The sequence below is a fragment of the Elaeis guineensis genome, chromosome 4 (assembly GCF_000442705.2).
Source record: "Elaeis guineensis isolate ETL-2024a chromosome 4, EG11, whole genome shotgun sequence".
NCBI classification, from domain to species: Eukaryota; Viridiplantae; Streptophyta; class Magnoliopsida; order Arecales; family Arecaceae; genus Elaeis; species Elaeis guineensis.
Window position 1 is genome coordinate 15488907 of NC_025996.2, and position 26113 is coordinate 15515019.

The following is a 26113-nucleotide window of genomic DNA, read 5'->3' on the forward strand; positions in this document are numbered from 1 at the left end:
TATTTTTCAGGATGACATGTTTGATAAGGTCAACATGAATCTTCTGATTGAATGTGCCCATACCGCTAAGGATGTTGCAAGTCGCAATCATGTATTCCTGTTGCTGTCATCTGTCGCAAAGGTTTCTTCTCGTTGGGTTTCAGAACACATCGTTGATATATTTACTGTAATTGGAGAATCTGCTGTAAAACAGGTTGGTCATCGCATCTCTAAGTTGAATATTATTTCTGTCATCTGGATGGCTTTCAATTTCATGGCTTTCCATGAAATGCTCTGGCCTCAGGAAGATATTGGCCATTTATGTAGGAGAGTCCTATGATATAAGTACAATAACTGCAACTAAAAATTGTTAAACTTGGTGATTACTGAGGATTGATGCTAACACCATTAGTCCTTGTATATTGATTGTTTTCTGTATGTACTGCTGGCGTCAGACTTTGTTTGAATAAAAACACTGAATGTTAATGAAGTTGTTTGCTAAGGTTAATGAATTATATACAAGAAACTCAACCATTAAAAATTGTACCCTAATTCTTTAAGTGATATGTTTGACATTATATTAATTTGTCTTGAAGATCTCGTGTACATTCAGCTATGGCTAACATGTTTTAGGTATTATGTTGTCGAGACTTCCATAACAATTAAATCTAGAATTTTACTCGATTATTAGTTACGATTCAGTAATACAAGAAGCAAAATGGAGGAATTAACTAATTCCTGCTTTATTTTGTCTCATTGATGTCAAAGAATGACAGCCATTCCCAACAAGTTTTGGAGGATATGATATCAACACTGGTACCACGTTGGTTATCAAAGACCAACAGTGTAGGAGAGTTGCTTCAGGTATTAAGATGTTGCAAGTCCTCACGTGAACTTTGATTTTGCCTTTCTCATCATCCTGTTGATTTCATGTTCGCTGCTTTCAGATATTCATAAAAGCTTTGCCAGATGTCATTGAACACCGAAGACTGACTCTAATGGTTTACCTTCTGAGGTACCAAGAAATTCAAGTTTTGGTTTAGATGGCTTTCTTCTTTGCACTTTTCTTAAGTTATTTAACAAATTTTATTACATTGCTTTTCAGGACATTAGGAGAAGAAGGTAGCTTGGGCGTGCTTGTTGTGTATCTTTTCCACTCGTTGGCTTCACGGATCACAAAATTTCCTTCTAAACATCTGAGGGATTGGCATGATTTGTTTCTTCATCCTCCTTTATCCTCAATGAGTGGGAATATGAATTTGCAGCACAAATATTTGATCAGTATTCTTGTAAAATATGGTTTCCTTGCTTGGTAAAGGTTCTGCAAGAAATTAGAGTACATAGTGAACAAGAAGGGCTATTACATGAACTATATTTGGCAATGCAATTTATCCTATATAAGATGCACGATACTGAATTGGTTTTTGAGCTTGAGTCTGGACAAGATAGGGATTGTCTGCAGGTACATTATTCTTTTTTAAACGATCATCAAAGTTCATTTTTTTGCTGGAACTGTTTTTCGGAATTGTTGGATCTAGAGGCATTGTTATTTGACCTTGATATGTAAATCTAATAACTGAATTTTAGACAATTATATAGTAGAATAGAGGCACTGGATGCCTGTTGTATTGAGCTAGTACTGCACCAGTGAAGCTGGTAATTCACATTTGCTCATTCTTAATTATAGATTCTCTGTTCATTATCAATGTAAAGGTTCTGGATCAATTTGCCGATGATATGGTTGATGAATTATGTAATTTTACAGATTACACTTGGAGAACTTATGGAGCAGGTTGTTTTGCACTCACAACTTGTCACCGTGAGACGCAAACAAGTCAGCGTCACTTCAGATATCATAAAAGCATTTAAAGATTGTGCCAATAGAGTGCTAAAAACTATTACAAGGTGGATGTTACCCTCTGCATACTTTAAAGGAATAACTCAGTTACTGGGGCATGCAGATGGAAGTGTGAAAAGGAAGGTAATTTTTTTGGCTGCATGAGCCTTTCTTCTTTAATATGCACATTGTAGTTATGCATGCTTGGCATGGAGTGAAAATTTAATTGTACTAGTAATGGAAGTTATAAATTGAAGACAACTTCACCTTTTGCTCTATTAATGATTTCAAATGCTTTAAGTTATCCACCATTTCTCCTGATGATTATCTTCTATATTAATCTGAATTCCTGTGAATTATTCTTTTACGAGACTTTGATTGATTAATTGTCAACTTGGTGAACAGACGCTTGGACTACTATCTGAAACTGTTAAGCACCATAGTTTGGTTCAGAAGAATCCCAAGGAGATGAAAAAAATGAAGCAGAAGTTTATGGCATTTCCACTTCATATAGATGAAAGCTCTGCCCCATCGTTCAATGAGTTATGTTTAAAAATAGTTGAGTTGATTGATAACACCACGGATGGTTCAGACAGTCCCATGAAGCTTGCTGCAGTTTCCTCAATTGAAATAATGGCCAAAGAGTTCCCATCTGATAATTTAATATATGCCACATGCCTTACTGTTATCGTGAAGCACATTGGCTCTGATAATTCGACCCTTTCTTCTGGGTGCATTCGAACCACAGGTGCTTTGATCAGCGTGCTTGGCTCAAAAGCACTGTCTCAGCTTCCCCTTCTTATGAAGCATATGATAGCCAGAGCTCATGAGATCTCCAATTGCCCCATTGGAAATTTCAAACATAACCTAGTTGATGTATCTCAGGAAGTTACAAGCCACAAAGTGTCTCTCTTGCTGTCCATACTTGTGACTTTGGAAGCAGTTGTAGAAAAGCTTGGTGGATTTCTGAATCCATATCTTGCAGATATCTTGGATCTTTTAGTACTTCACCCTGAATATGCTTCAGAATTAGATATGAAAATGAAACTGAAAGCTGCTACGGTCCGAAAGCTTTTGTCAGAGAAAATTCCAGTAAGTTTTTGCTCATAAATATCTATTGGATACTGTATCAACTACCTACTGTTGTTAAATTTAATGAAAATATTTACATTGTAGGCTCGCCTTATGCTCACACCTCTGCTGCAAATATACTCCAGTTCTCTCAAATGTGGAGAATTGAGCCTATGTTTGGTTTTTGAAATGTTATCTAGCATGATTGGTGCTATGGATAGGTCATCTATAGTAACTTATCATGCAAAGCTATTTGAACAGTGCTTGATGGCACTTGATCTTCGCCGCCAACACCCAGAGTCAGTCAGGAACATAAATATGGTAGAACAAAGTGTCATCCATGCCATGATCGTTCTGACAATGAAACTTACCGAGACCATGTTCAGGCCTCTTTTCCTTCACAGTCTTGAATGGGCAGAGTCTGAATTTGAAGGAAGCCATCTTACAAAAAGCAGAAGTTTGGAGCGAACCATTTCCTTCTATATGTTGGTGAGCAAACTTATAGAGCAACATAGGTGAGTCCTCGAGCATATTGATTTTTCCAGTTTTTGTTCTGATTATGATGCCTATTTTCTTCATTGAAATGACCCAAAATGACCATGATGGTACCTTGAATATTGTTGATGGGGAAGAAGGAAATGTTCCTTATCACCTACAGTGCTTGGTTGGTGATGATGGTCTTTTGTGATAGCTTGTGATTTTGAAGTTCTCTAACCTACTTGGTTCTCGAATATTCATAATATTCTTTGATAATTTCAAATCGTTTCTCCTGTAAATTCATTTTTGTTCATCTGATACAATGATTTGACTTCATGTTGTTGACTCATTGAAGTATGTAGAACTTGGTCCTTCTACAAATATTTCAGAAACCTAATCCACAGACTTAAATGAACTAGTGGAAGATGATCTCCTTAATGAGAAGGGTCAAAGGGAACTTCAATTGAGCCAAGAGAGGATATTTGAAAACATGGGTCTCGTAACTCACTATTTTTGGATCAAGGAAATTCTAAAGCAAACTTAGATTCCAGCTAGTGCATTTAGGAAGTGATTCAAAGTGTGCTGGAAAGGTGAACCCTTCTTTTGGATGGAGTTTTAGTGTATTGCTTGCTTCTAGAAACCATTGCCTCTGACTCTGATTGTTACTCTTGGACAAAAACTTGCCTTTTAGGTGGCATGGAATCTGTCTTTGTTTATAAATGTTGATAGTTAACTAATTTTACTATCTCATTTTGTTCTTTTCACAGTTCAGGAGTTTCAGTTTTTCTATGGATGCTGATTTTATACGTGAATTTTACAACAATTAATTTCATTGTGACATAGGCCTCTTTTAGACTTGTCACTAAAGAGATGATATAGGTGGCGGGCACTAGGTTGAAGCCCCAGAATGGGTTTTCACCATAACCAAAGGGTACTATAAGAATGGGGGAACCAACAAAATGATCCAAGCTGCCAGTTTGATATCAGAAGAAATTTAATGGGTGGTCACCACTGCTTGGTATAGGTTACATTATCAGCATCTGGCATTTGTATTCCTTCACCAGATGTTTATTTTAGCAAGAGTTCCGGCTAATGTTAGCAGACTAGTTAGTCTGAATCATACTAGATCAGACACCCAATTATGTATTTTTTACTATCTGATTAGTTTTGAGTTATACAGACACCCAAATTATGTATTTTTACTATCTGATTAGTTTTGAGTTATATTATGTAACTGCCATTGAGCAGAGACCAGCTTAGAGTTTGGTTTCATTCTTTGCAATTTGAGTTGTATGCAGTGTAGTTCTAATATTGAGTTGTAAGGGGCCTAAGGGCTTACATTGGCTGTTTAGCACCTGTAAGTGCTCCCATAGTATAAAATATCTTATGAATAAAATTTTTTCTCTACTCTTGTGTGGTGTGTGTCTTTAGTGGGGAAGAATTGAAGATTTTGAGTCTCTGCATGGCGCCACTTATAACAAATACACACTTCCATGATTAAATTTCTTTTGAACAAGAGAACTGCCTCTGTCATAACAGCTTTAGCTATATAATTTAATTCTCACTTTGTTAAAGCTCAACTGTGTTAAAATATTCTTGCAATCTTTGAATTTGCACTATTACTTTATTGTTCTTTTGCTTCTTTAGTCCATCAGGTGTGAAGTGAGGGAGTCCAGACAGTGATATGAAAATACTTTCAGACCTGTGGCAAGATAGCATGGTTCACTGAAGATTGGAAAAAAAAAAAAATCTTTTTCAGATATTATCATTTTCCTCTCTGCTAAGACGCCTTCCATCAACGGCGTGTTTGAGGGTTTTCCCCTTCTGTATGAGCTTAAACTAAACTAGAAAGGTAGACTTTCTAGTCTAATCATTTCCCCCTCTACTAAGACTCCGTTCATGTCAAGGGTATGTTTGAGGTTTATCCCCTCTTGTATGAGCATAAATTACTTATCTAGGAAGTTAATTGTCAGCATCCTTTCTTAAGAGTGGTGGCTGTACCATCTTTGTTATCTGTCCTTGGCAGTTTGAGCTAGTTATGGATTCAAGTACCATGTTATGGTCCTGCCTGTTCTTGTTATATCACATATACTGCATTGGCCAGATATGGTCAGAGTACTGGTGTATGTACCCATGTGTTTATCCCATATTAGGGTTGTGGACCTTATGGTAGTATGTCCTAGTTGGCCACGGGCTTAAGTTTATAGCATGAGCTTTGGCATGTGGCTTAGTATGTGTTTGGCAAGACACAGTACTGAATTGTACCAGTCCATTAGGGCCTTGAAACTAATTTCTGTAGAGGGTTCATATGTGGTTGGGAGTTGGTTGTTAAATACTCATTTGAAATTTGATCTTACATGGATGGGACAGGACTCAATGGTTGAGATCAATGTAGCTGCATAATTTATCTACCTTGAAGGATGATTGTCAATACGTGCTATATCTCTTAGTGCAGCATATTCATCCAGATCTTTGCCATAATTTCACGTCGGTGCCTTCTTATTAAGGTTCAATATCATAGATGTTCTGAAATCTTATAGCAATAGGGCCATATGAATGTGACAAGGCTTACTGATTAAGGTTAAGGTAGTTACCTTCAGTGTTTCTAAACAATCCATGCATCTGCAGTAACCAATGACAAGCATCTGAGATAAGTGATTAGTCTAAAGCTACCATGTCAGAGTGGTCTGCCTGAAACTACTATGGAAGAGCTTGTGCTCCAGAATCCTGTCCTTTGATTGGCAATGGTGATACTTTCCATTTCCCATTTATATACCCAACTTTTGTCAAGGTTCTCACCTACAAAATTTCTCGTAGTAACAGTTGTCCATTATTATTCTGAGACATATGGCACAAAGTTGTCCAATCTTTCCCTCCAATAATGAAGGGAAACCCTGAAAGTCAGATTGTGACAGCTGGATCTTTTGGAGATGGAATTGCTACATCTTTCCCTCCAATAATGAAGGGAACCCCTGAAAGTCAGATAGTGACAGCTGGATCTTTTGAAGATGGAACTGCTATAGCACCTCCTTTCCTAGTATTTGAAATATTTCCTTGTTAAAGTAGTTGACCTGCAATTGCTTCCTCTAGCTTTAAAGTAGAAAGCAATCTGGGACTGTAAACATGATTGCCAGCTAAGCTCCTGACAGCATTTTATGCCATGAATTCTGACTGATTTTGATTAATTACTAATTCATTTTCCTGCTTATTCCTAGCAATTGGGTTTCAGTATATAAAACATAATAATATGTCCATTTGCTATAGCCATAATATGTTAGGAGCTGGTTTGCTTAATCTCGATGGTAGTTAAGTTTGATTCCTGTCAGTTAAATGTTTTCTTTCTTTTTCCCCCTGTTTTATGTCCACATCCAGGTGACATCTTTTCTTAATTGCAGGTCCCTTTTTGTACCTTACTTCAAGTACTTGCTTGAAGGTTGCATACAATATCTAGCTGAAGATCAAGATGGAGGTTTACCTACTTCAACACAAAAGAGGAAAAAAGCCAAAGTCGGGGATACGCATAATCTTGGAAAAGATAAAGTTTTGTCAGCAAAGCAATGGCATTTGAGAGCACTGATTCTAAAGTCCTTATATCACTGCTTCCTCTATGATACCGACCAGAAGTTTTTAGATTCCTCTAACTTTCAGGTTATCCTTTTCACCATTTAGAATTCTGGAAAATATGCAGCAGTATTTTTGAAATACTTTCATGTCACAATATCCTTCTCTTCCCTAAGATATTTATAATTGTTCTCCATTAGAAATTCTGGATTTCTTTAGCAGTAGTAGTAGAAGTTATGTTTTACAGGGATATATTTTATAAATCTGAAAGGTTGTCTTCAAACCCTTCCATTCAAATCAACCTCCCCCTTTAGGGGAACTATTTTGCTATACGTTTTTGACAGTAGCATCTACCTTAACTCTTGCCATTATAGGCAAGTGTTTAGTGCCAAATCTTGATTTATTAATTTCAATAGGAATCCCAGCTTCGGACTTTGCTGAAAATAAAATCATGGAAAGATAAGTAGGATTTACAACTTTTTAAAGTTACTTTAATGCCTGGACACTTTCTATAACAATTTCAGAATGAAAATTCAATACTTGGATGATCCTTCAGGTAGTACTTAAGCTGTCTTCAGCACAACACTTAACATGGATATGTGGAGTGCCTTGTTAAAGGCATCTTATATAGAACTTGCATTAGCTTTCCAAATGCTCATAATCTAAGTTTTTGAACACGACAATTGAAGTGTCCATTTTCTTTGCTTATTCCCAACCAGGGCCCAGGAGTTGGTTTCAGTTCGGCCAAGCCAAACATGTTCTAAATGGATTTAAAAACACGTTCATGTTCCTGTTGTTTCTGATGGGAACATCAGAAAACATGTTTAGAACATCAGAAAACATGTTCTAAATGGATTTAGCATCAGAAAACACTGGTTGGGAACATGTGGAGTGCCTTGTTAAAGGCATCTCATATAGAACTTGCATTAGCTTTCCAAATGCTCATAATCTAAGTTTTTGAACACGGCAATTGAAGTGTCCATTTTCTTTGCTTATTCCCAACCAGGGCCCAGGAGTTGGTTGTCTAAATGGATTTAAAAATGATAAACATCAGAAAACACAAAAGTACAAAGATAAATAGTTATTACACAGTATAAACAATACCAAGTCCCACACTCTTTCACACACACGGGGATCACGTTTGGGGGAGCCTCTGTCAGTTTAAAGTTATGCTGTTGGGTAAAACAAGTCTGGAAAATTTATAGACATCATTAGAGTATATTGTATCATTTAAAACCTTTGTCTAATTTATCATTACCTGGTTTAGGTTGAAGTTATTAATGAATTATTGAAACAAAATAAAATGCTAAAAATGTTTGTTTCACATTTTCTAGTGTGATGGTTCCTTTGTTTTTTGGCAATCTAATTCATGACGATATGCATGTCTATAAACTTGTAAGCCTATGAAATATGAATTATTAATCATACTAATGAAACAATAAGAACAATTTTTTTAAAAAATATATATACTTTCATCATGAAGTTGCAAGGCTTTTACACAGAAAACTTTGTATCCAAAAGATTTACCCATGAAGATTTAGCTTTAGGAGAGTTACTTATTGTAATGAACTTTTTTAGCTTCAAACTTGAAAGCTTATGAGATGGATTTGAGCTTAGGCTTCAGAAATCCAATCTCATTTCTTTTTTGAACAATTTCTCCCCCAAAAATGCACGGGATCAGTTCTGACCAAATGCCAAACTGGCCTTGGTTTTGGGTCAGTTTCAGCTCTATATTAGAATGTTTAATTGTTGATTTAGAAGTTTTATGACGATATAATACCATGATCTTAACTTCAATAATTTTTTGTTGAAATGTATTTTCCACTTATCAACTGGTTCTTTTACTCCAGAATAAGCAAGAATGCCATGCAAGACATTCGGGACATTATAACGCTTGGCTTAACTGCAGAGCAGCTATTCTAAACTACATGATATGATAATAATTGGCATATATTTTCCTTCAAATAACTCCCAAATGATGATGATGGAATGTTGAAGCACCAAGAATTATAAGTCATTTATATCTTTTGTTTTTTAATGTTCTAATTTTAATTGGTTCCCTTTTTCTTCTTGTTACAGGTTCTTCTGAAACCTATTGTTTCACAGCTTGTGGTGGAACCCCCTGCGTCTCTTGAGCAAATGGTGGATGTTCCTACTGTGGAAGAAGTTGATGAATCACTGGTATTGTGCCTGGGTCAGATGGCTGTTACAGCACGCTCTGATGTTCTATGGAAGCCACTGAACCATGAGGTGAGCGTAGACACATTTTGTGGAGTCCTATTCTTTTAAGTCCAATGTGCATTGTGATTTGTTGGAATATGTAAAAAATGATGAGCTTCATGTCCTTGTGCATCTGACAAGACAATTCTCCTTAGCTAATTTACTGACTTATTCGCATTGCAACTGTTACTTTATTTATTAGCGAAAAAGATTCTAGTGAATTTCAGAACCTATCAGGGACCAGTGCATTTCCTTGAGGGGGTAAGAAAGCTCACAGCTTTATTAGTCAACGGAGGCTATATGGTCATTTTGTTCTTTGTAAAGATATTACATGTGTAGGAAGTAAAATTCCTATCAAGCAAAGGGAGATTTATTTCACTCTGTCATACATTTGGCTTCTTGGTTGCCTTATTGAAGAACATGAAAAATCCACCTTGATTCCACTTTCATATAGTAATGGAGGCAACACACGTGTAGAATGGCTTGCAGTTAATCATCTGGTTTTAATAAGCCATTTTTGGTTAATGTTGTCATCTTTATAAGGTTCCCTATAAAAAGTACGTGGAGTTTGGAACGGTGTCAAGACTCGCTAACCATTTTGTCATTTTAGTTACCTTGTTATATTTCATGTTCTTTGTTAACTTATTTTAATAATGGATGGCAAAATGTGCTATGGACTCATTAACTCGATTTTGAGGGAAGTCCATGTTAACTGGCTAATGTTGCCTTTGAGCAAGTGACATCAAGACTAGATTCAAGGGTCAGTTTGTTTTCTCACCCTGGCATCAGGTCTCTAATACATTAGATGTTATTGGTTATTTTATGCTGGATGCTGCTGTGTATGAACTAATCTGTTTGCTTGTTTTGGCAGGTGCTAATGCATACAAGGAATGAGAAGGTCCGCCCAAGGATTCTAGGTTTGAAGGTCGTCAAGTACTTGGTAGAACACTTAAAAGAGGAGTATCTGGTGTTCTTGCCTGAGACGATCCCATTTCTTGGTGAGCTGCTTGAGGATGTGGAGCTTCCTGTGAAAACTCTAGCCCAAGAGATACTCAAGGAGATGGAGACCCTTAGCGGTGAAAGTCTTCGGCAGTACCTCTGAGAAGTTTTAGCACTCGATCCCTTTTTTATTGATCAATTGTGAAAGGTTGGGCGTAGTTGGAGGTGGAGCCAGCCTGAAAGAGCTACCTCACTGCCATCACTAGTTCTTTTTCTGAATTTGTCATCTTTCTGATGGCACACAAACTAGCATATGTACATTAATCGATTCTTTGTCAGAGATCAAATGTAAATTAACTCACCAAGCTTTTTTTGAGTAAAAATTTAAGTTAATTTCTTCATGGAAATCTCCTGTTCATCTATTTAACTTTGTTCGCACTTTGCACAAACCCTGACGAGCACAGGAGAGAATCATGCAGCCCTCTGGGAAGACAGTTTTCCTCGAAGTTTTGTATAGGTCAGAGAGGACCGAAAATAGTAAACGCTGAGGTGAAATGCGTAGCTGAATTCTCTGCCATGCTCAAGCCGAAGGTCAACCATTTAGAACAGTTCAGCTTGGCTTCAGATTGATCTCAGGAGACTGGTGATTAGAGTCAGGAGCAAGTAATTTGAGTACATGTCTGCTGTTTATTCTTCCTTTTGGACTTCATGCTTACCAAGTTAGAACATGAGCCCAAGATAGTAGACTTTAGGATCCCGTTGATTGCAGAGATGATGCAAAATGTTTTCTTCTCAAACAAACTAAATTAGGGATGAAAGTGGTATGGGATGAAAGTGGTATGAATATTATACGTCTAGATCCATTTTCGTATCTGAATCAATTTGAATATAGATAAAAATGTCTAGATCCATTTCCGTATCTGAATCAATTTGAATATAAATAAAAATTTTAGGATCCGATTAATATCCATATCTGTTAAAGAAAAATAAATACGGATATGGATAAACTATTATCCGATCCGTATCCGAATATCCAAATTCATATATAATCTTATATAATTTTATATAATATTTATTAATTTTTTAAAAAATATAATTATATAAATATATTATTAATTTAATTTATCATCTATTTAATAATATCTTTGATTCTATAATCATAAAATTTAATTATCTAAATAATATCTATAATTATATTCATATTTTTAATATCTAAATTTTATTCATATTTATTTAAAATAAATATAGATATAAATTTTTATATTTGAATAATATTCATATCTGTATTTATATTTATTAGATAAAATAAATATAAATATGAATATGATGATATTCGATCCGTATCTGATTTAGCTCTAAATCAAATCATGTCCATGATGAATAGAAATGCTGGTGGTAGTACTCGTGCAATTTAGTCATCTTAATGATTAGGACGTGACAACGTAGAATACAAGCTGGGCAAGATGAGCGGTGGGTCAAAAATTGAGAGAACGGACCTTGGATTGTTGACAAGTTACACAATGAGAAACTTAAAATTTTGATAAAATTTGCTGGTTGTATGATTTATCCAATCCTTCCATTCTCAATTTAGAGGTTCTCTGCACCTGATGCCGTGTTTGTTGGACACGTGTGAGGGAGGAGATGATCATAAGAATTTCAGCTGCTAATCTAGCAGTGGCATGGAAACCATGCTCAATAAGTCTTCATACACCTTGCAACATGATTGCCAAAGATCTCTAAATTTTTGGAAGAATCATCTCTACAGTCAACTGTAACATACAATCTATAGTGCAAGATTCATAGATTGACTTGAATTTAGTTAGCATGATAGGACTTTTATTTAACCATCGAGGAAATTATGAAGGTTGCTCAGTTGCACACCACGTCAGAGTAAAACACTATGGTTCTTCGTTGACAGTCTTGCACATTGAGCAGTTCGACATCAAAAACTTCAAATTGTTTGGCACTGAAGAATGTAGAAGGTCCAACCTGGAATGAAAAGTATAATCATCAGCATTTTTAACTGACATTGGCATCAGACCTGTTAACCAATAAAGTTGCTTGCTTGAGTTATATCCATAAATTACTATTCCAGTAAATCCTTGTTTTGTTTGCCAGATAGAACATATTGAATTTCATGAATTTAGGTGTTTCAGGAGATTTCACCACACAATCAAATACTTGGTTGCAAAAATCATGACTTGCAATTTTAAAATCATATGAAGTCATGGTCAAAATTTAGTTCTACATTCAGATGCTCCCAACATATTATTCACAATGGTCTCACAGCAAACTAGGGAGCACTTTTTCATCAAATCAAAGTGCCTGGAGGCATAAACTTTATGAGAATCGGTTCAATACAGAATTATCCTTCCCAAATGTAGAAAATTTGAGAGAATTTTTCGAAAAACATCTAGGGAAAAAAATTAAAAAAGAAAAGCAAGAAAATGATAAAACGTGTAACTTCTGCTTGTAACTAGGTTAAGACTAAAAAACATTGAATTCATTGATCAATGCCAGAAATATTTTATACTATTGTTTGTTTCATGTGTGATTACTTGGTTTCTGGAGAGCATGTCAAGCAGTGAAAAGTGATGATAACAAAAGGACTCTAAATATAACAATTGAACAAAAAGAGAATACAGAGAACACATCATGGTATGATTCATTAAATACCAGTCTCTGTAAGTGTTTAATTTCAGTAAACCATATATCATAACGAAACTAGAAGTATTTGTAACCTAACACCCTAAGGGAGGCAAACTTCTTGCAAAATATTATGGTTGGTGGGCCAGAACTTGATGCCAAAACATAATTTTTATAAATCTGCAAAATTTCTCAAACACTTGCATACTATTTCACTTTTGTTCCTGGTAGCAGCCAGAACCTCTAACACTCTTCAAAACTTATCAAATCTCCAAATTCAGCAACCTTTTCAATTGCTTGCTAATTGCTATACAATTCTATTTTCTTCTTTTTGAAAAAAAAAGAAGAAGAGAGAGAGAGAGAGATAACCAACATGGCTATGAATATGGATGTATAAACAAAGTGCGATGATTCCTATTAAATATTTCAGCCTTCTATCAGCTTTCCACCCATGAAACAAGCTTTCCAGCTCTAAATTAGAAGGAGACGCACAGCCAAGGGTTCAAGCTGTGCACTCTATTATGCATCTTCCTCTCTTCTGTCTCTTGTTATTCATCCCTTCTGCTCTTCCTATCTCTCTAATTTTCATTAATATATTTTTTTTGACCTTCCTCGTTTGGGATTTTGTTCTGGGAATTTTAACCAACAAACGGTCACTCCTTGAAAAGATTTAGGCATCAGTAAGTAGTTGTATCAACCACATGGAAGATAGATTATTAGAGCAAGCTCCATTGAGATTCCTTCCTCTTCCTCCTCTAATCCTTGATCTTCCATTTGCCCGTCTGTTTCATATATCTGATCAAATCTTGTCCAAAATATGAAAGAAAACCTCAGGTTTATAGGCATGAGTGTAGAATACTTATGGATTTCATGCGAGAAACACATATATTGCTGCAATCAGGTGAAATGCGGTTCCAAAAGTGTTTTGACTCCTGTTTGATGGCTGTGACTCAAACAGAATGATCAATCATGATGTTGCTGGTTTAGACTGGTAACTTGAATCGAAGAGTTTGTGTTATGTCTCCCAAAATGGGGCTGTTTTGGTGTAATTTTAAGTAAGCTTTGTCAACCAAGAAGTTCTTCCTGTGAACAGAAACAATCTCTGATAAGTCAAGTTTCTAAAATCTTGTGTAAATTTCACACACACACACACAGTTTGGGCTTCTAAAAATTAAAGGAACACATTTGAGAAAATTTATGTGGAATTGCCACATGTTTGAAGCATTAATAAATCCATGATGACAAAGAGAAAAGGGAAATGGATCGAAATAGTTCATTTGCAGCTTATAAATTCTGATTGAAATATAAACCAGTACTTGATATATGGAAGAATAATCTTTTCATGGTAGCATGTCATCAATTTACTTAAAAGATCTGATCTATAATGTTCTAGAAAATCTGAAAGTATCAACTTAGACACCATCCATGTAAAAGAATTCTGTAGAGCCAGGCCTGAAACTAGCATACACAGGGCTAGGCAGCTTAACAACCTCACATACTTATCCAATGGAAAAACAGAGAATAAGAACTACAGAAAACATCATAGGACTTACTGGAGGGCCAAGTTCTGGAGGGATGATAATTCTTCGCTTCCCCCCTGGTCTCATGTCTCGTATTCCTTCTTCAAATCCTGCATTTACTTATATCTTATTTAGTGAATGTAAAAGAAATGCTAAACTGACTCAACATCTTGGGCCCAATAGGCTTGCCTGGGACTAATGCTTTATTGCCCAACCGAATTTTGGCAGGTGCCCCCTGCAGGTAAGTGCTATCAATACGACGGCCTGATTCATTGTAACCAATGTAGTGAAATGTCACCTATTATCCAAAGGAACCAGCTTCAGTTACCTCCATTAAGCCCTAAGGGAAGAATTTACAAATGAAAATAATGAATCTCTAAACCAAACATCTAGAAAAGATCACAGAGACAGGTCAAAATGCCCATTTATCTTCAAAAGTTTGATTCCCAGATATTTATAACATCAGCTAGAAGATGTTCTTCAATAGCTTGGCAACTATGTCCGGTACAAGCCACTTTTTGAAGGATGAGGTACACAATATGCACCTTCAAAATTCCAAAAGAATAAAAAACGATAGGCTCAGAAATTTGGATTATAGCCAAGCCATGAAGGACTTGAAAGGTAGTCATTGAGCTCATGACAAATAAGAAATGACAGGATAAAGAGCTCGTGAAGAAGGGAATTGTCCAGGCCTGTTTGGTTTTTCCTACAGGACTGGCTGAAAATCCTGTAGGATATATGGATTGGGCTGTCCATTTAAGCATGGCCCTATACCAACCAAACTCCACCCAGCCTAAAACCTATTGGAAGAGAAACAAGACCTCCACAGGTCCCTTTTTTTATTCATGCAGTCCAACGGCTAGGATCTGAGGTAGGTTTAGACAGATTCTTAGAAAATGGGAGCTAGATGGACCACCAGACCCAACTCCTATGGGAATTTCAGCTTAATCCTGTAGGAATATCCAAAAAAGACCCTTAGGATTTTGTTTCACAAGGTACACCGCACTGGGAGTAAAACAAAAATTGACACATGAGCAGTTCTGAAGTGACAGGTCAATCGGCTGAAATATATTTTCTTGAGCAGCAGAAGAGCAACACTTCAGCATCTAACAGACCCTTAGGATTTCTGTGTTACATTTATGTTAACCTTTTTTTCTCTTATGACACACACACACCCCCCAACTCATACTTGTTTTGTCCGAGAAACTTAATGACGAGCAGGACTGTCTGATGGGGGGCAGCTATTGCAGGTACAGGATTGAATTAAGGAACTTAAGATCAGCAGGACCATCAGAACTGAGGTCTTGATGTAGGAAACTAGAAGACATGGGGAGTTGCAACTTGGAAGAGGGGCTTTTGTTATATGAGTAGCTGGTAGTAGAAGGCATGTACTGTGATGACGGGGGGCCAGTGCTCCACATTAATGTAAATCAAGGAGTTTTGCATCTGCTCTATCAAGTTCTATGGCCCTGCCACTGTCTTCTTTCACCTCGAAAGAAAAAGTGACATATGTAGGCTCACTTAACACATAAAAATAAGCAAATTGAATTATTATTAAAGTCACAACATGAATTCTTAAAGCATCTCTGCAAGAGAACAGGACATCCTTATATGTCTGTGGAACACGAAGTTGCACTGCTTTCATTCTGATCAACAACATTAATAAGCATGATAAAATTATGTTTCAAGACAATGAAAGGAAAAACCTGTTGACCATCCTTTGGGCAATCACCTTTACCAACTTGTATATCAAGATATATCAGTCCAGAGTCACGCTTCACATAGTTATCAGATGTCACAACTTTGACTTGAAAACCTGGATTATGTTGCATGGGCAATAGTTAGTCTAATAGATTCCAGAAATAATGTCCCTTCATATCAAATTTAGATGAAGAAACAAAATGAACAGGTATAGCACAGAAATTTTGCACATCTATTATCACTTATTAGTCACCATAACACTTAGAAAAATAACACGATTTAGAAAAATATTTTAACACGATTGTAGAGAAAAATATTTTAATACCATTGCAGATCATAGTATTCATACCATCATTGAGAATATTATTCAACCATGACTAGTGGATGACCACATATATATCTGTGAATAAGACCAGTGCGGTGTGTGAATGTAGATTAAAATTCTCAATATTGTCCCTCTACAGAATCATTTGTGCAGATAATGATCAAATAACTCCCATCAGCATCACCTGTGCTATTTAAATGATTTTTAGGTAGGAGGAATCTACTCGCCCGGCTAAATGTGGATTCAAAAGAAGGTCATTTAAGCAGTCCACTTGTCTCATTTAGGTCTATTTAAATCAAGCAACTCAATTAGAAATCTGTCTCCTGATTTCAGGAAGCAAACTTGGTCAAAAGTATCCCAAGTACTCATGACCATGCAGACTGATGAGTGCAGACTTCCAGACCACTTTGACTGATTTATGCTAAAATTCCCAACACTTCCCAAATCCCATTTTTGCGATGCCATATATTAAAATGATACACCTTTTTAGGAACTTATTACCAACAATTTCCCAGCACCAAACAAAAAAAGATACATTGGCTTAGTTTATGAATTTGAGTGTGTCATCCCTTCTTTCTTTGTTTTCTCTTCCTTTTTTTTGTCTCCAATAGTTTACCATATAATATATTCATCATTGACATACGAAACACCCATTCCAATTGTTTCTCGACATGTTGGATTGCTGCTCGGTTAAAAATTTAAAAGAGTAATAAAGATATTATTAGATGTATATCCTAGAAGCCAATATGACTGATACATTGTAATAATTTTAGGACATAATTTTGTACTTAATATATTGATATAATCAATAAAAGGATAATTTCTTTTTCATTCCAGTGTGATGTGTTCTTGAATCGTCTATGGAATTAGTTTCCATACATATTTCAAAGTGTTGAGAATTAGAGACATGTATTTAATTTCTAAATGCTCCCAGTCATAGGATCATCATAAGGACGGTGATAGATCCGGATAGACTGACGCACAAATCGCTTCATTCAGGATAGATGAGTCTCTAGTCTACTGTGTAAGGACATAGGGAGACAAATGCGGATGGTTGTCAGAGAACAACTAGTACTGAGTGTGACCATACGAGAGATCACTTAGATTTTTATTCGATCGTCAGTGATTATCTCGATGCTGTAGTTGTGTAACTGATCTTTTGACTTGAGATGGTACTGCTACTCGCAGTGAGACTGCTGAAGTTTGACTGACACAAACTTGGGTCTCAATGACCCTTGTAGTAGATGTTGGAGACAGTTGGTCCACTGTAGGAGTGATGTGTGCATCAAGATAGGATCTATCGATCTTGATAGAGAGAGTAGTCCTATGGGATTTGAAAGGCTAAGTCCAAAAATCTATGACCATAATAGTATGATTGATGGAAAAGAGTTTCCATAGAAGTCACAACTGGACTTGAGCTAATCGAATCTATCATATGACTGATGTTGAGGTTTGACGATTTATCCATTAACTGCCATCTAGTCGGGATTCACGATAGAGGGACTGAATTACACGTTAACTACACCTAAAGATTCATTTCAATTCTACTGGATTGTCACTACATACTGTTAGGTGTCACTGGTGGATTGTGAGAGCTCATTAGGATTATTCTGGATCGATAATTCTTGTTGAATTAGAGTGAAATTGTTTCGATCCATTGAAAAGAGTTTCAATGATACAATGATAGAGATCATTGTATATCTCACTAACAGATAGAATTGAACCTATAGGGTCACACAACAAAGAGATTAAGCCTGGAATAAGTAATTGAGCTTATGAAGTGTCAATTAGATTTAGAGAAACCCATTGGGTCATGATAACCTTGCTAGCACATGATTGGACCCAATTTCTTTTTTCGTTGGAATTACTGATTTGATAAGATAATTCTAACTTAATTACCTGTTAATAACTTACATGAATAAGAATAATGAGACTCCAATTGTTGGATGTCTAAGGTTATGAATCATATTAAGGGTGCAAGCTAATTAATTTTCTTGATAGTTATTTTTGGACGCCACCTTGATTTGATCAATTGGGCGTGTCCATTGATTAGAGGATTTTTAGTTCTCTTATGGGGCGTCTCTTGGGTGTATTTTAGGGTGTCTAATTATGGGTGCAAGGGCTCCAATTGTTGGCGCCTAAAGGATCTCCTAAAATAAGTTGGATAACTTAAGTTAATAGAAACCCAATGCAAGTAGGACTTGTATTATGTAATTGAATAAAATTCAATCCTTGTACCTATCTAAAGAAACCTCCCCTAAGGTCCCTAGAGCATCCAAAACCAGCAAGTCTCACGCCTAGAAGATCCTCCTAAGCCCTTTCTTCCTCTCCCTCTCCCTTCTCCCTTCTCCCTTCTCCCTTCTCCCTTTGGGCGTCCCACACGTCCCAACCTTTGGGACATCCCAAAGCTCCACACACCCAAGGTGTTGGGCGCCCCACCATCTGCTGGTTGCTGGTCTTTTGTGACAGCACAAAGCAAGGAGAAAGCTTAGAGAAGAGGAGAAAAAGAAGATCGAGGATCAAGCGTTGATCGCGATCCAGACTTCGTTCAAATTCAGCAGGCTGAATTTTGGAGAACCAAAATTCAAATTAAAGAAGACTATTCCAGGTTGATCCTGAGTGGATACTTGCAGAGGCCGGACACTTGTGCGGCTAAGAAAGAACCTCTTCTCTTCCAGATCCAGATTCGAAGAAAAAGATTGCGAAACAGGTATGTGATTTGATCACAATCTGAATTTCAGCATATATTAATTTCAGCATATGAGATAGATCCATGTAGTTTTATGTTTTCATGCATGCATAATTCAGATTAAAAGTGTTTTAATCTTATTCTCCATCACGGTATTTAGAAAATAAAGTTTTGAAACACATATGCATGCACCAAACTCCGAATTCCAACAGATATAAAAACATCACAAACCATTGTGCATGTGTTAAGTGAAAGTTAAGAATGCAACATTGACTTTTCAGCATGTGAATGCAAATAAAAAGAAAATGGATATTCAAAATTTATTATACACGTAATTGCACTAAATGAACTGTCACCACCCAACCCTTAATCTAACATTTGGAATGCAACTCTGGTTTAGAAGGTTGTATGGAATGATCAAGCAGAACTTTAACTGGAGCGGTTAGTTTAATATCAACTTTCTAACATTTGCTGCCAAGTGTGCCTGGCCAAGGCAACATTAGGGTAATGCTATGAAAGCTAGGTATAACTACTGGTACTGAAACCTACCTTATTGTTCACAATTTAAGTTCATGCAACCAGGGACTAACCCTTCAAAATTACCCTGGACTTGGAAGAATCAAGAGAAATGAGGATAACAAGTTTTAGCATGCTGACTTGCATTCACAAATTTTAAGTTAAAGAATACAAATGGAATAGTTCCATATATTTTAGTTGTTTATTGCATTCACATTTTGTATCTGAGGGTCATACTCTTCTACCATCCTCAATTGTGGAATTATCGCACACATGCAACTTTCTTTACTTGCCACCAGACTTAGTAAAGCATTAGTTGAAATAGGCTCATTGTGATAGACACACCTGGGATAATTACAGCGTCAGTGATCAATCTCTTTTAACAATACCAAGTTCAATTTTTAATGTCTCTATATAGTAATTGGTATCCAACAACCTTATTGTCTGAAAACAAAAGAGTTTCTTGAGTGCTTTGTTTGAGCACTGACAAGGGTCATGGCAGCCTCCTTCAGGGAGCTTGTAAAAGTGTATTTAATCAGCCATCAGCTGTCGGATTATTATGAGTTAGTGGACACCTTTTCAATTGAATAAATGGTATTGAACAAGAAAAGTCATAGCTTCTTCGAGCCTGGGAAACTGAATGATCCAATCTTTCAAAATAGGTTTTCTTTGCTCTTTTGTTTGAGTTTTACTAATTCCTCTGCAGGATATGCCCTTTATATGACTTGAATGAATCCAAATTCACTCAAACTCAATGTACTCTTTTTTATTCAAAAGACTTTCTATGCCCTTTGTATTTATTTTGTCTAAGTTTAAATGCTCCATTTCATGTTTCTTCCAGAACCTTCTTTGACACAAGTTTAGTGTCTTAAATCTCTCTTAAAACTTTTTCACTTGATTCTAGGTGGTAGTTTTTTCACCCATTTCGCATGTCTGTCTACTTTCTTTCTTGGTTTGCAAATTTTTTTTCTAGGCTTCAATATGATCTTTCCTATATGAGCCTTGTTGATTAATAATTTCTTACTCCTATTTTCTCCCATTTTGGGTTAGTAAGCTCAATGAAGAACCTGATTCCTTTGATCCTTTATGTTACTCCAAGTCTGCTTCTTGCCTTGTATCCACCCAGGTGTCAAGTTCTACTGTTATGGCTGCTTGCTGCTACCATCATGTAACACATGGATGCCTGACGCTAAACTAACCAATGGAAATAATTAGGTGCATGTATCATTCCATGATGTGCTCATCTTGTTAGAAGGGACACGCAGGATGACCACGATGACTTCAATATGACTCATTTATCTTATATCAGATCTCCAGCTCCAGCTATGCCTCATCGTAACATAATTGTCAGCAACATCACAATTAGTAGTTGCTCCTGTTTAATGGAAAAATTTGTCATCTTCCTGACAACCTGGCAGACATGGGCTTTATCTTCAAGCTCTATGTGCCACTAAGAGGTGCTTGCTTTGTGATAGTCTAACCATGCAGTTTGATAGGAGATTGATGTATGCATTTTTAACATTTGGATACTAAGACAAAATCTACAGTATCATGCTAGCACATGGTCCATCTTAGTAAGTAAAGCACAACAAGATAGTATCTTTGAACATTAATCACAATAAAATGACTTTCTTTTGGAGAAATGGAAGTTTTTGGACTTAGTAAAATTGATACTTGATGCAATCATAGGCATGTTGTCTTGCAAATTACTTTTTCATCATTTTCCAATTTTGGAATATAAAACACCGGTTAAACATTAAGAGCTCACATCTAAAGGCAAGGCGAGGATAATAATATTGAGGCATCTACCAAAAGGTCAATGTTTAATGCTCATGAGGGTTTACACTTGTGTGGCTCTATGTTGGGAGATTTGGAAAGAAAGAAATGCAAGAATTTTCACCAAGAAGAATCCATCCATTTATTGTTCTTCAAAAGACACCTCACACATTCCATTCTTGGGAGTACTTGTGTTCTAAGATATTGATGGAGGGTCATGCTTAGTTGTGCATCAACCAAGGGTCTTTGGTGCAACAATCCTTTCACTAAAGTGGACCAATTATGTTGTATTTGGCCTTTCTTACTTGTTTCCTATCAATCATCTTTCCTGTCTTCTCCACTCTTGTACATAATGACTTTAATAAATAGGAGGAAGTTTCTTGCTTCCTCCATTTTCTCTCTCTCAAAAAAAAGATGAGGGCTTACACTTTTGCCAATTGATGAATGGGATAAACATTTTCCAAGGTAAAGAAAAGCAACCATCATTTTGTTCTTGTGTTACTTACCTTTAATAAATAGATAATAGTTAAATGAATTTAATGATAATTATGTCCCTTCTTAAAGGTATTAACAAGATTCGTGAAATTGATATTGTGACCCATGCTAGTCAAGTACTAGGTTGGTATCATATAGTACCATACCATACTAACACAATATACATGCCAATGCAGTCAAGTTCTGATTCAACCAATCTAGGATTTTTCTTAGATCTAGTGAGAGAAAGGGTGGATGGAAAGGTGGTCCAACATCCTACCAATGGCTACTAGAGATGATGATTGTGGTGGGTGTGGAGGAAACCATCACTGTCATGGGTAAGATTAGCCATCTTAGTACCGAACCCCATATTGATTCCATCATATTACAGTGTTGGTACGCAGTTCGGTATGATACGAGATAACATATTGAGTGTTGGTACGGTATGAGACAACGTACTGATAAGATATGTCATACCTTGTACCAGGTAGTATGGGATGATACAACAGACCATGACAACATGTGTCAGGTATGAGCGACTAAATGGGGGGCTTCTAGGTGGTTCACCGATGGAGTGGGTATTGGAGGTGGTGGAGAAGGTCTCAGAGGCAAAGATTGTTAGCAAGAAGCTGGTCAAGGTGAGAGTGAGAGTGAAAGTAAGAGAGAGAGAGAGAGAGATAAAGAGAGAAAGTAGGAGAGTGAGCAAGAAAGAAGTGGGGAAGGAGAATTCAGGATAGAGTTTAGGGGGGATGGGGAGGGTATCTATAACCTTGATTGGTTTGGCCCAATTGAATTGAGGTGTTACAGGTCCGAATTGGGCAATTCTACGTGGTTTGTACCAGTTTTGACTAGTTTACGTGTTGCCATGAATTAACTTGCAAAACCATCCTAGTTTTGCATTGATTTGGTACGGTAAGCCCCGACCCAAGTGGCTCGAGTTAGTTCTGTAGATATTGGGTATTAGCACATTTGACAAATATATTAAAGATAAAGGGTAATAATTAAATTGACTAATGTGAGCATTCCCTTTAACAGACAAAATAAGTAATGCTTCCTTTGTGGACTCAAGTTTGTAACTTAACAACTGAAATTCATGAAGCCTTTGGCTCTAGATTTCACCAGAGATAACAAAATGATGCACATCAACCTCTGTGTTTCCATTTAGAGCCATGATATTATGCATGTTGCCTCTGTGTCTAACCTTTTTTAAATAAACTCATGAATAAATGAACAAGCAAAAACATGAACAAGTTTATGATGCCACGAATGCTATTTCCAGAAGTATTGAAGCATCATATGTTTTCTAAAGGATAACATGTCATGATAAGAGAAAAAAAATGTCAATTAGCACTACACCAGCCAAATGATCTTGGTGCAGGCCCTAGGGCATTAACTCTTGTGCTAAACCTGCCTGGATGTTTGATTCATCCAAGTCTGGAAAAAAAAAAAAAAAAGTTGCTGGCAATTTGAAAGGAAGCAAAATATGCTAAGAAGTCCAAAGGTGTGCAGATTTTCCTTGTTCAGAAACTTCATATTAACAATTAGACAAAGTTATCTTAAGTTCCGAGTTATATTTGTAACAATAGAATCAAATTTACAAACTAAAGCGAAAACATCCAAGAAAAATGAGTACGAGGAAGATCCATCCCTCCTGTCACTATTCCAATAATATGTGCCAATCAATTTCTGAGATCAGTGGTCTTGAAGATCCAAATGAACTTAAGAAGCTAGTTAAATGCGCTCTAGCACATGAAAAGCTCCAAAATTTATGGATCAAAAGGTAAATATCCCTCAAAAAGCTGGCAGTTAATAGTGTTTTACTAACCCATATGAGTCGTGCTATCTACTAATACTAATTCTCTAGTTTACCTTCTCTAATAAAATTTGGGAAGTCCTCGGGTGCATTGTTTGCCCCTTGCATCTTCTTGTTCTGCTCCAACAAGCGTTTCTCATCATACGGGCTCTTACTTTTCACCTTCCCAGAGGCAGATAATGCCACCATGAAGCCCGAATAAACAAACGAAAGCGCAATGATAGCTCTCCGGCTTCTGCCATCCTTCCCATTCCACGTACTGACACTCCTTTCTTCGCCCCCCAAGAAACTATTTCTCACAAACAAATCACGCAAACACTCAACATAGTCAATTACTATAAGAACACCAAGAATCATCAAATTGTGCGAACCATGAGGATTTCTTTACCATTGCGCTTGTTTCTTTTGGAATTTAGGAGAACCAATGTCGATCTTTACGGGTAGAAATTTTCCTGCGACATGGAAATTGGATAAGAACACCAAGAACTATATCAATTTGCGCCAAACAAGAAAATCCGTGTCCCCAGAACAAACCCACAAAAAGGAAAGAAAGATAGATATTTATATGGGAAGACGGAGGGAAAGAGGGACGTACTGGGAGGTGAAGGTAAGAGAGAAGGAGAAGAAATAATCTGCATGGTTCTCTTCTTTTCTTTTATTTTTTTCCCTTTCTTTGTAAAGTGTTAGGCTACGGATGGAGGCGGCATCCGGCGTTATCTCCGCCGACTCGTTTCTTCCGCCCTTCGCAGCGGACGGAAGGGGGCTGTAGTTCCAGCTGCAAGCCTGCTTCTCCTTGGACACTCGCAGCAACAAGCTCTTCGCGACTTTTATCCCCTTCCCGTCTCCAATTGGGCCGTGATGGCGCCTCCAATTGGGCTGATGGGTTGCGCTGGCCGTTTGATTAGAATTGGGTGCTGCTTAGACCGGTGATGCCTCCAGGTAACCAGTTATTATAATGAGAATAAAATCATTACCATCTTCATGTTTATTAAAATAAATTAATGATTTTTAAATACAAATCTCCGATTTTTTTTTTTTCCGGTCCAATGGCATGTGGCACTATGAAATGCGGTAGCGTTGTGGGCCAAGGCCTGTATTGTTTGAACTGGATTTAGTGTTGGATCTTTTTCTCTGTTTCATGGAATATGGAGATTATCTATATGTCTCTTATAAGTTCTAGGAGTTGCAGGGTTTTGTTGCACATTCTGTACAGAATTCAACATCATGCTCTATATGAATTTTTTTCATTAGGCAATACTATAAAAGCACATCTTAATTTTACTAGCTGCTGTGATTTCGTTGAGCTGACTTGTGTGCCATAATGAAGATGGTTATGACACCGTTCTTATATCTTGATTACTTACTAGGAGATGTGGAGTAGATCTAAGATGATAGATTATAGGTGTCACATCTCTGACCGATCCTTTTGGTCAGCAATCATCGTATCCTCTCGTTCACATACTTTGAAGAGTCTTTTAGTTTCAGTTGTATATGGTTCTTCACCAGAATTAAAATGATAGCCGTGGCGCAGAACCCATTTTAACAACTCAAAAAATGGTCAGAGTCTCTGTATCCTTTTGCCATCTCACATTAATTGTTTTCATAGCTTTATTTTCCACTGGGCCAGGCCTGTATCCACTTTTTGAGATCCTCATTCTTTGGAAGTGTGTGTGCGTGTGGTGCGTCAGAAACCTTTCCTTTGAAGCTGGCCAGGCCTGAGACCCTCATTATCTGGCTAGAGAGACTTACACGGCTTTCTATTTCTGTTGCTTTCATCTACGGCTGCTCCATCTGTCTTCTTGTCTGCAATTTCCGACAAAATCTCGTCTGCTAGGCTTCCTTTGTGATCCTTCCAGTGGGTCTTGTTTAGTTCCTCTGATAAGTAGTTTCTCACTTCTTCTGGTGGCTTGTGATTGCCGACACATTTTTTCTTGATGCCGCTGCCCGTCTTCGAACTCAAAACTCCATGTTATGTCAGATCGACTTAATCTTCTCTAAGTTCTATTTTCTCTGGTGCTTGCTGCTTGAGTCAGTTCCATTAGCACTATATGCTATTTTAAAAGAAAGCCTGCGTCAATTTGTTGATCTCTCGCGATCTTCTTATTTCGCGTTGTTTTCCTAGCCATGCAAAAAAAAAAGAAATTGCTTTACCCTTCTTCTTGCTTTTTTTTTTTTTTAATAAATAAAGATTGCGGAAGGATGGGTTTCCATTTTAGAAGGTATACATGCCATCAGCACTTATTTTTCATTGGTTCAAATGCGTATATCCCAACTTCTCCGGTTCCTATTTCGCGAAAAAGCATCTTTCAAGAATTTGTGTAACGCGAAATGTTACATCCCACTGTTAAAATACGAGTGTATATGCTTCTTAATATATAAAATTATATAAAGATTTTTGCAAAATTACTATTCATAAGTATATATTTTTATAAATATTATTTTTATATACCTATCTATAAAAGATATTTTAGTTATTTTTGTGATAACCCAGCCCGATGGGCCAAAAGCCCAATAAGCCCACCTAGAAAAAAAAAAAAAAAAAAGAGAGGGGGAAGAAGACTCCTAATCG

At 36.7% G+C, this 26113-nt stretch overlaps 2 protein-coding genes across 2 annotated transcripts in view; one reads left to right on the forward strand and one right to left on the reverse strand.

The window, feature by feature from the left end:
* The window catches only part of LOC105043717 (uncharacterized protein At3g06530), a 36028-nt gene extending 25537 nt beyond the window's left edge, over nt 1-10491 (forward strand). The window contains 11 exon segments of the mRNA XM_010921380.4: nt 11-193; nt 748-843; nt 927-994; nt 1085-1196; nt 1199-1441; nt 1745-1960; nt 2222-2908; nt 2993-3402; nt 6760-7012; nt 9005-9175; nt 10017-10491. Coding sequence (XP_010919682.2) covers nt 11-193; nt 748-843; nt 927-994; nt 1085-1196; nt 1199-1441; nt 1745-1960; nt 2222-2908; nt 2993-3402; nt 6760-7012; nt 9005-9175; nt 10017-10247 — 2670 coding nt within the window. The 3' untranslated portion in view covers nt 10248-10491.
* A 1313-nt stretch (nt 10492-11804) lies between these two features.
* LOC105043715 (peptidyl-prolyl cis-trans isomerase FKBP20-2, chloroplastic) lies at nt 11805-24364 on the reverse strand. Its single transcript, XM_010921379.4, has 7 exons — nt 24140-24364; nt 23933-23996; nt 23601-23833; nt 15957-16066; nt 14440-14548; nt 14284-14360; nt 11805-12073 (listed from the first exon to the last, which is right to left on the reverse strand). The coding sequence occupies exons 1-7, from the start codon at nt 24180-24182 to the stop codon at nt 11954-11956; spliced, it is 756 nt and encodes a 251-aa protein (XP_010919681.2). The 5' UTR covers nt 24183-24364; the 3' UTR covers nt 11805-11953.
* Nucleotides 24365-26113: the final 1749 nt, after the last annotated feature.

Excerpts from the sequence above, each read along its gene's own strand:
- LOC105043715 (XM_010921379.4), bottom strand. The coding sequence starts at position 24,182 with ATGCAGATTATTTCTTCTCCTTCTCTCTTACCTTCACCTCCCA. Across the intron at positions 16,067-23,600 it reads CCCAAATTTTATTAGAGAAG|GTTTTCAAGTCAAAGTTGTG; the intron begins GTAAACTAGAGA and ends AACATAATCCAG. Across the intron at positions 12,074-14,283 it reads CTCCAGAACTTGGCCCTCCA|GTTGGACCTTCTACATTCTT; the intron begins GTAAGTCCTATG and ends TTTTCATTCCAG.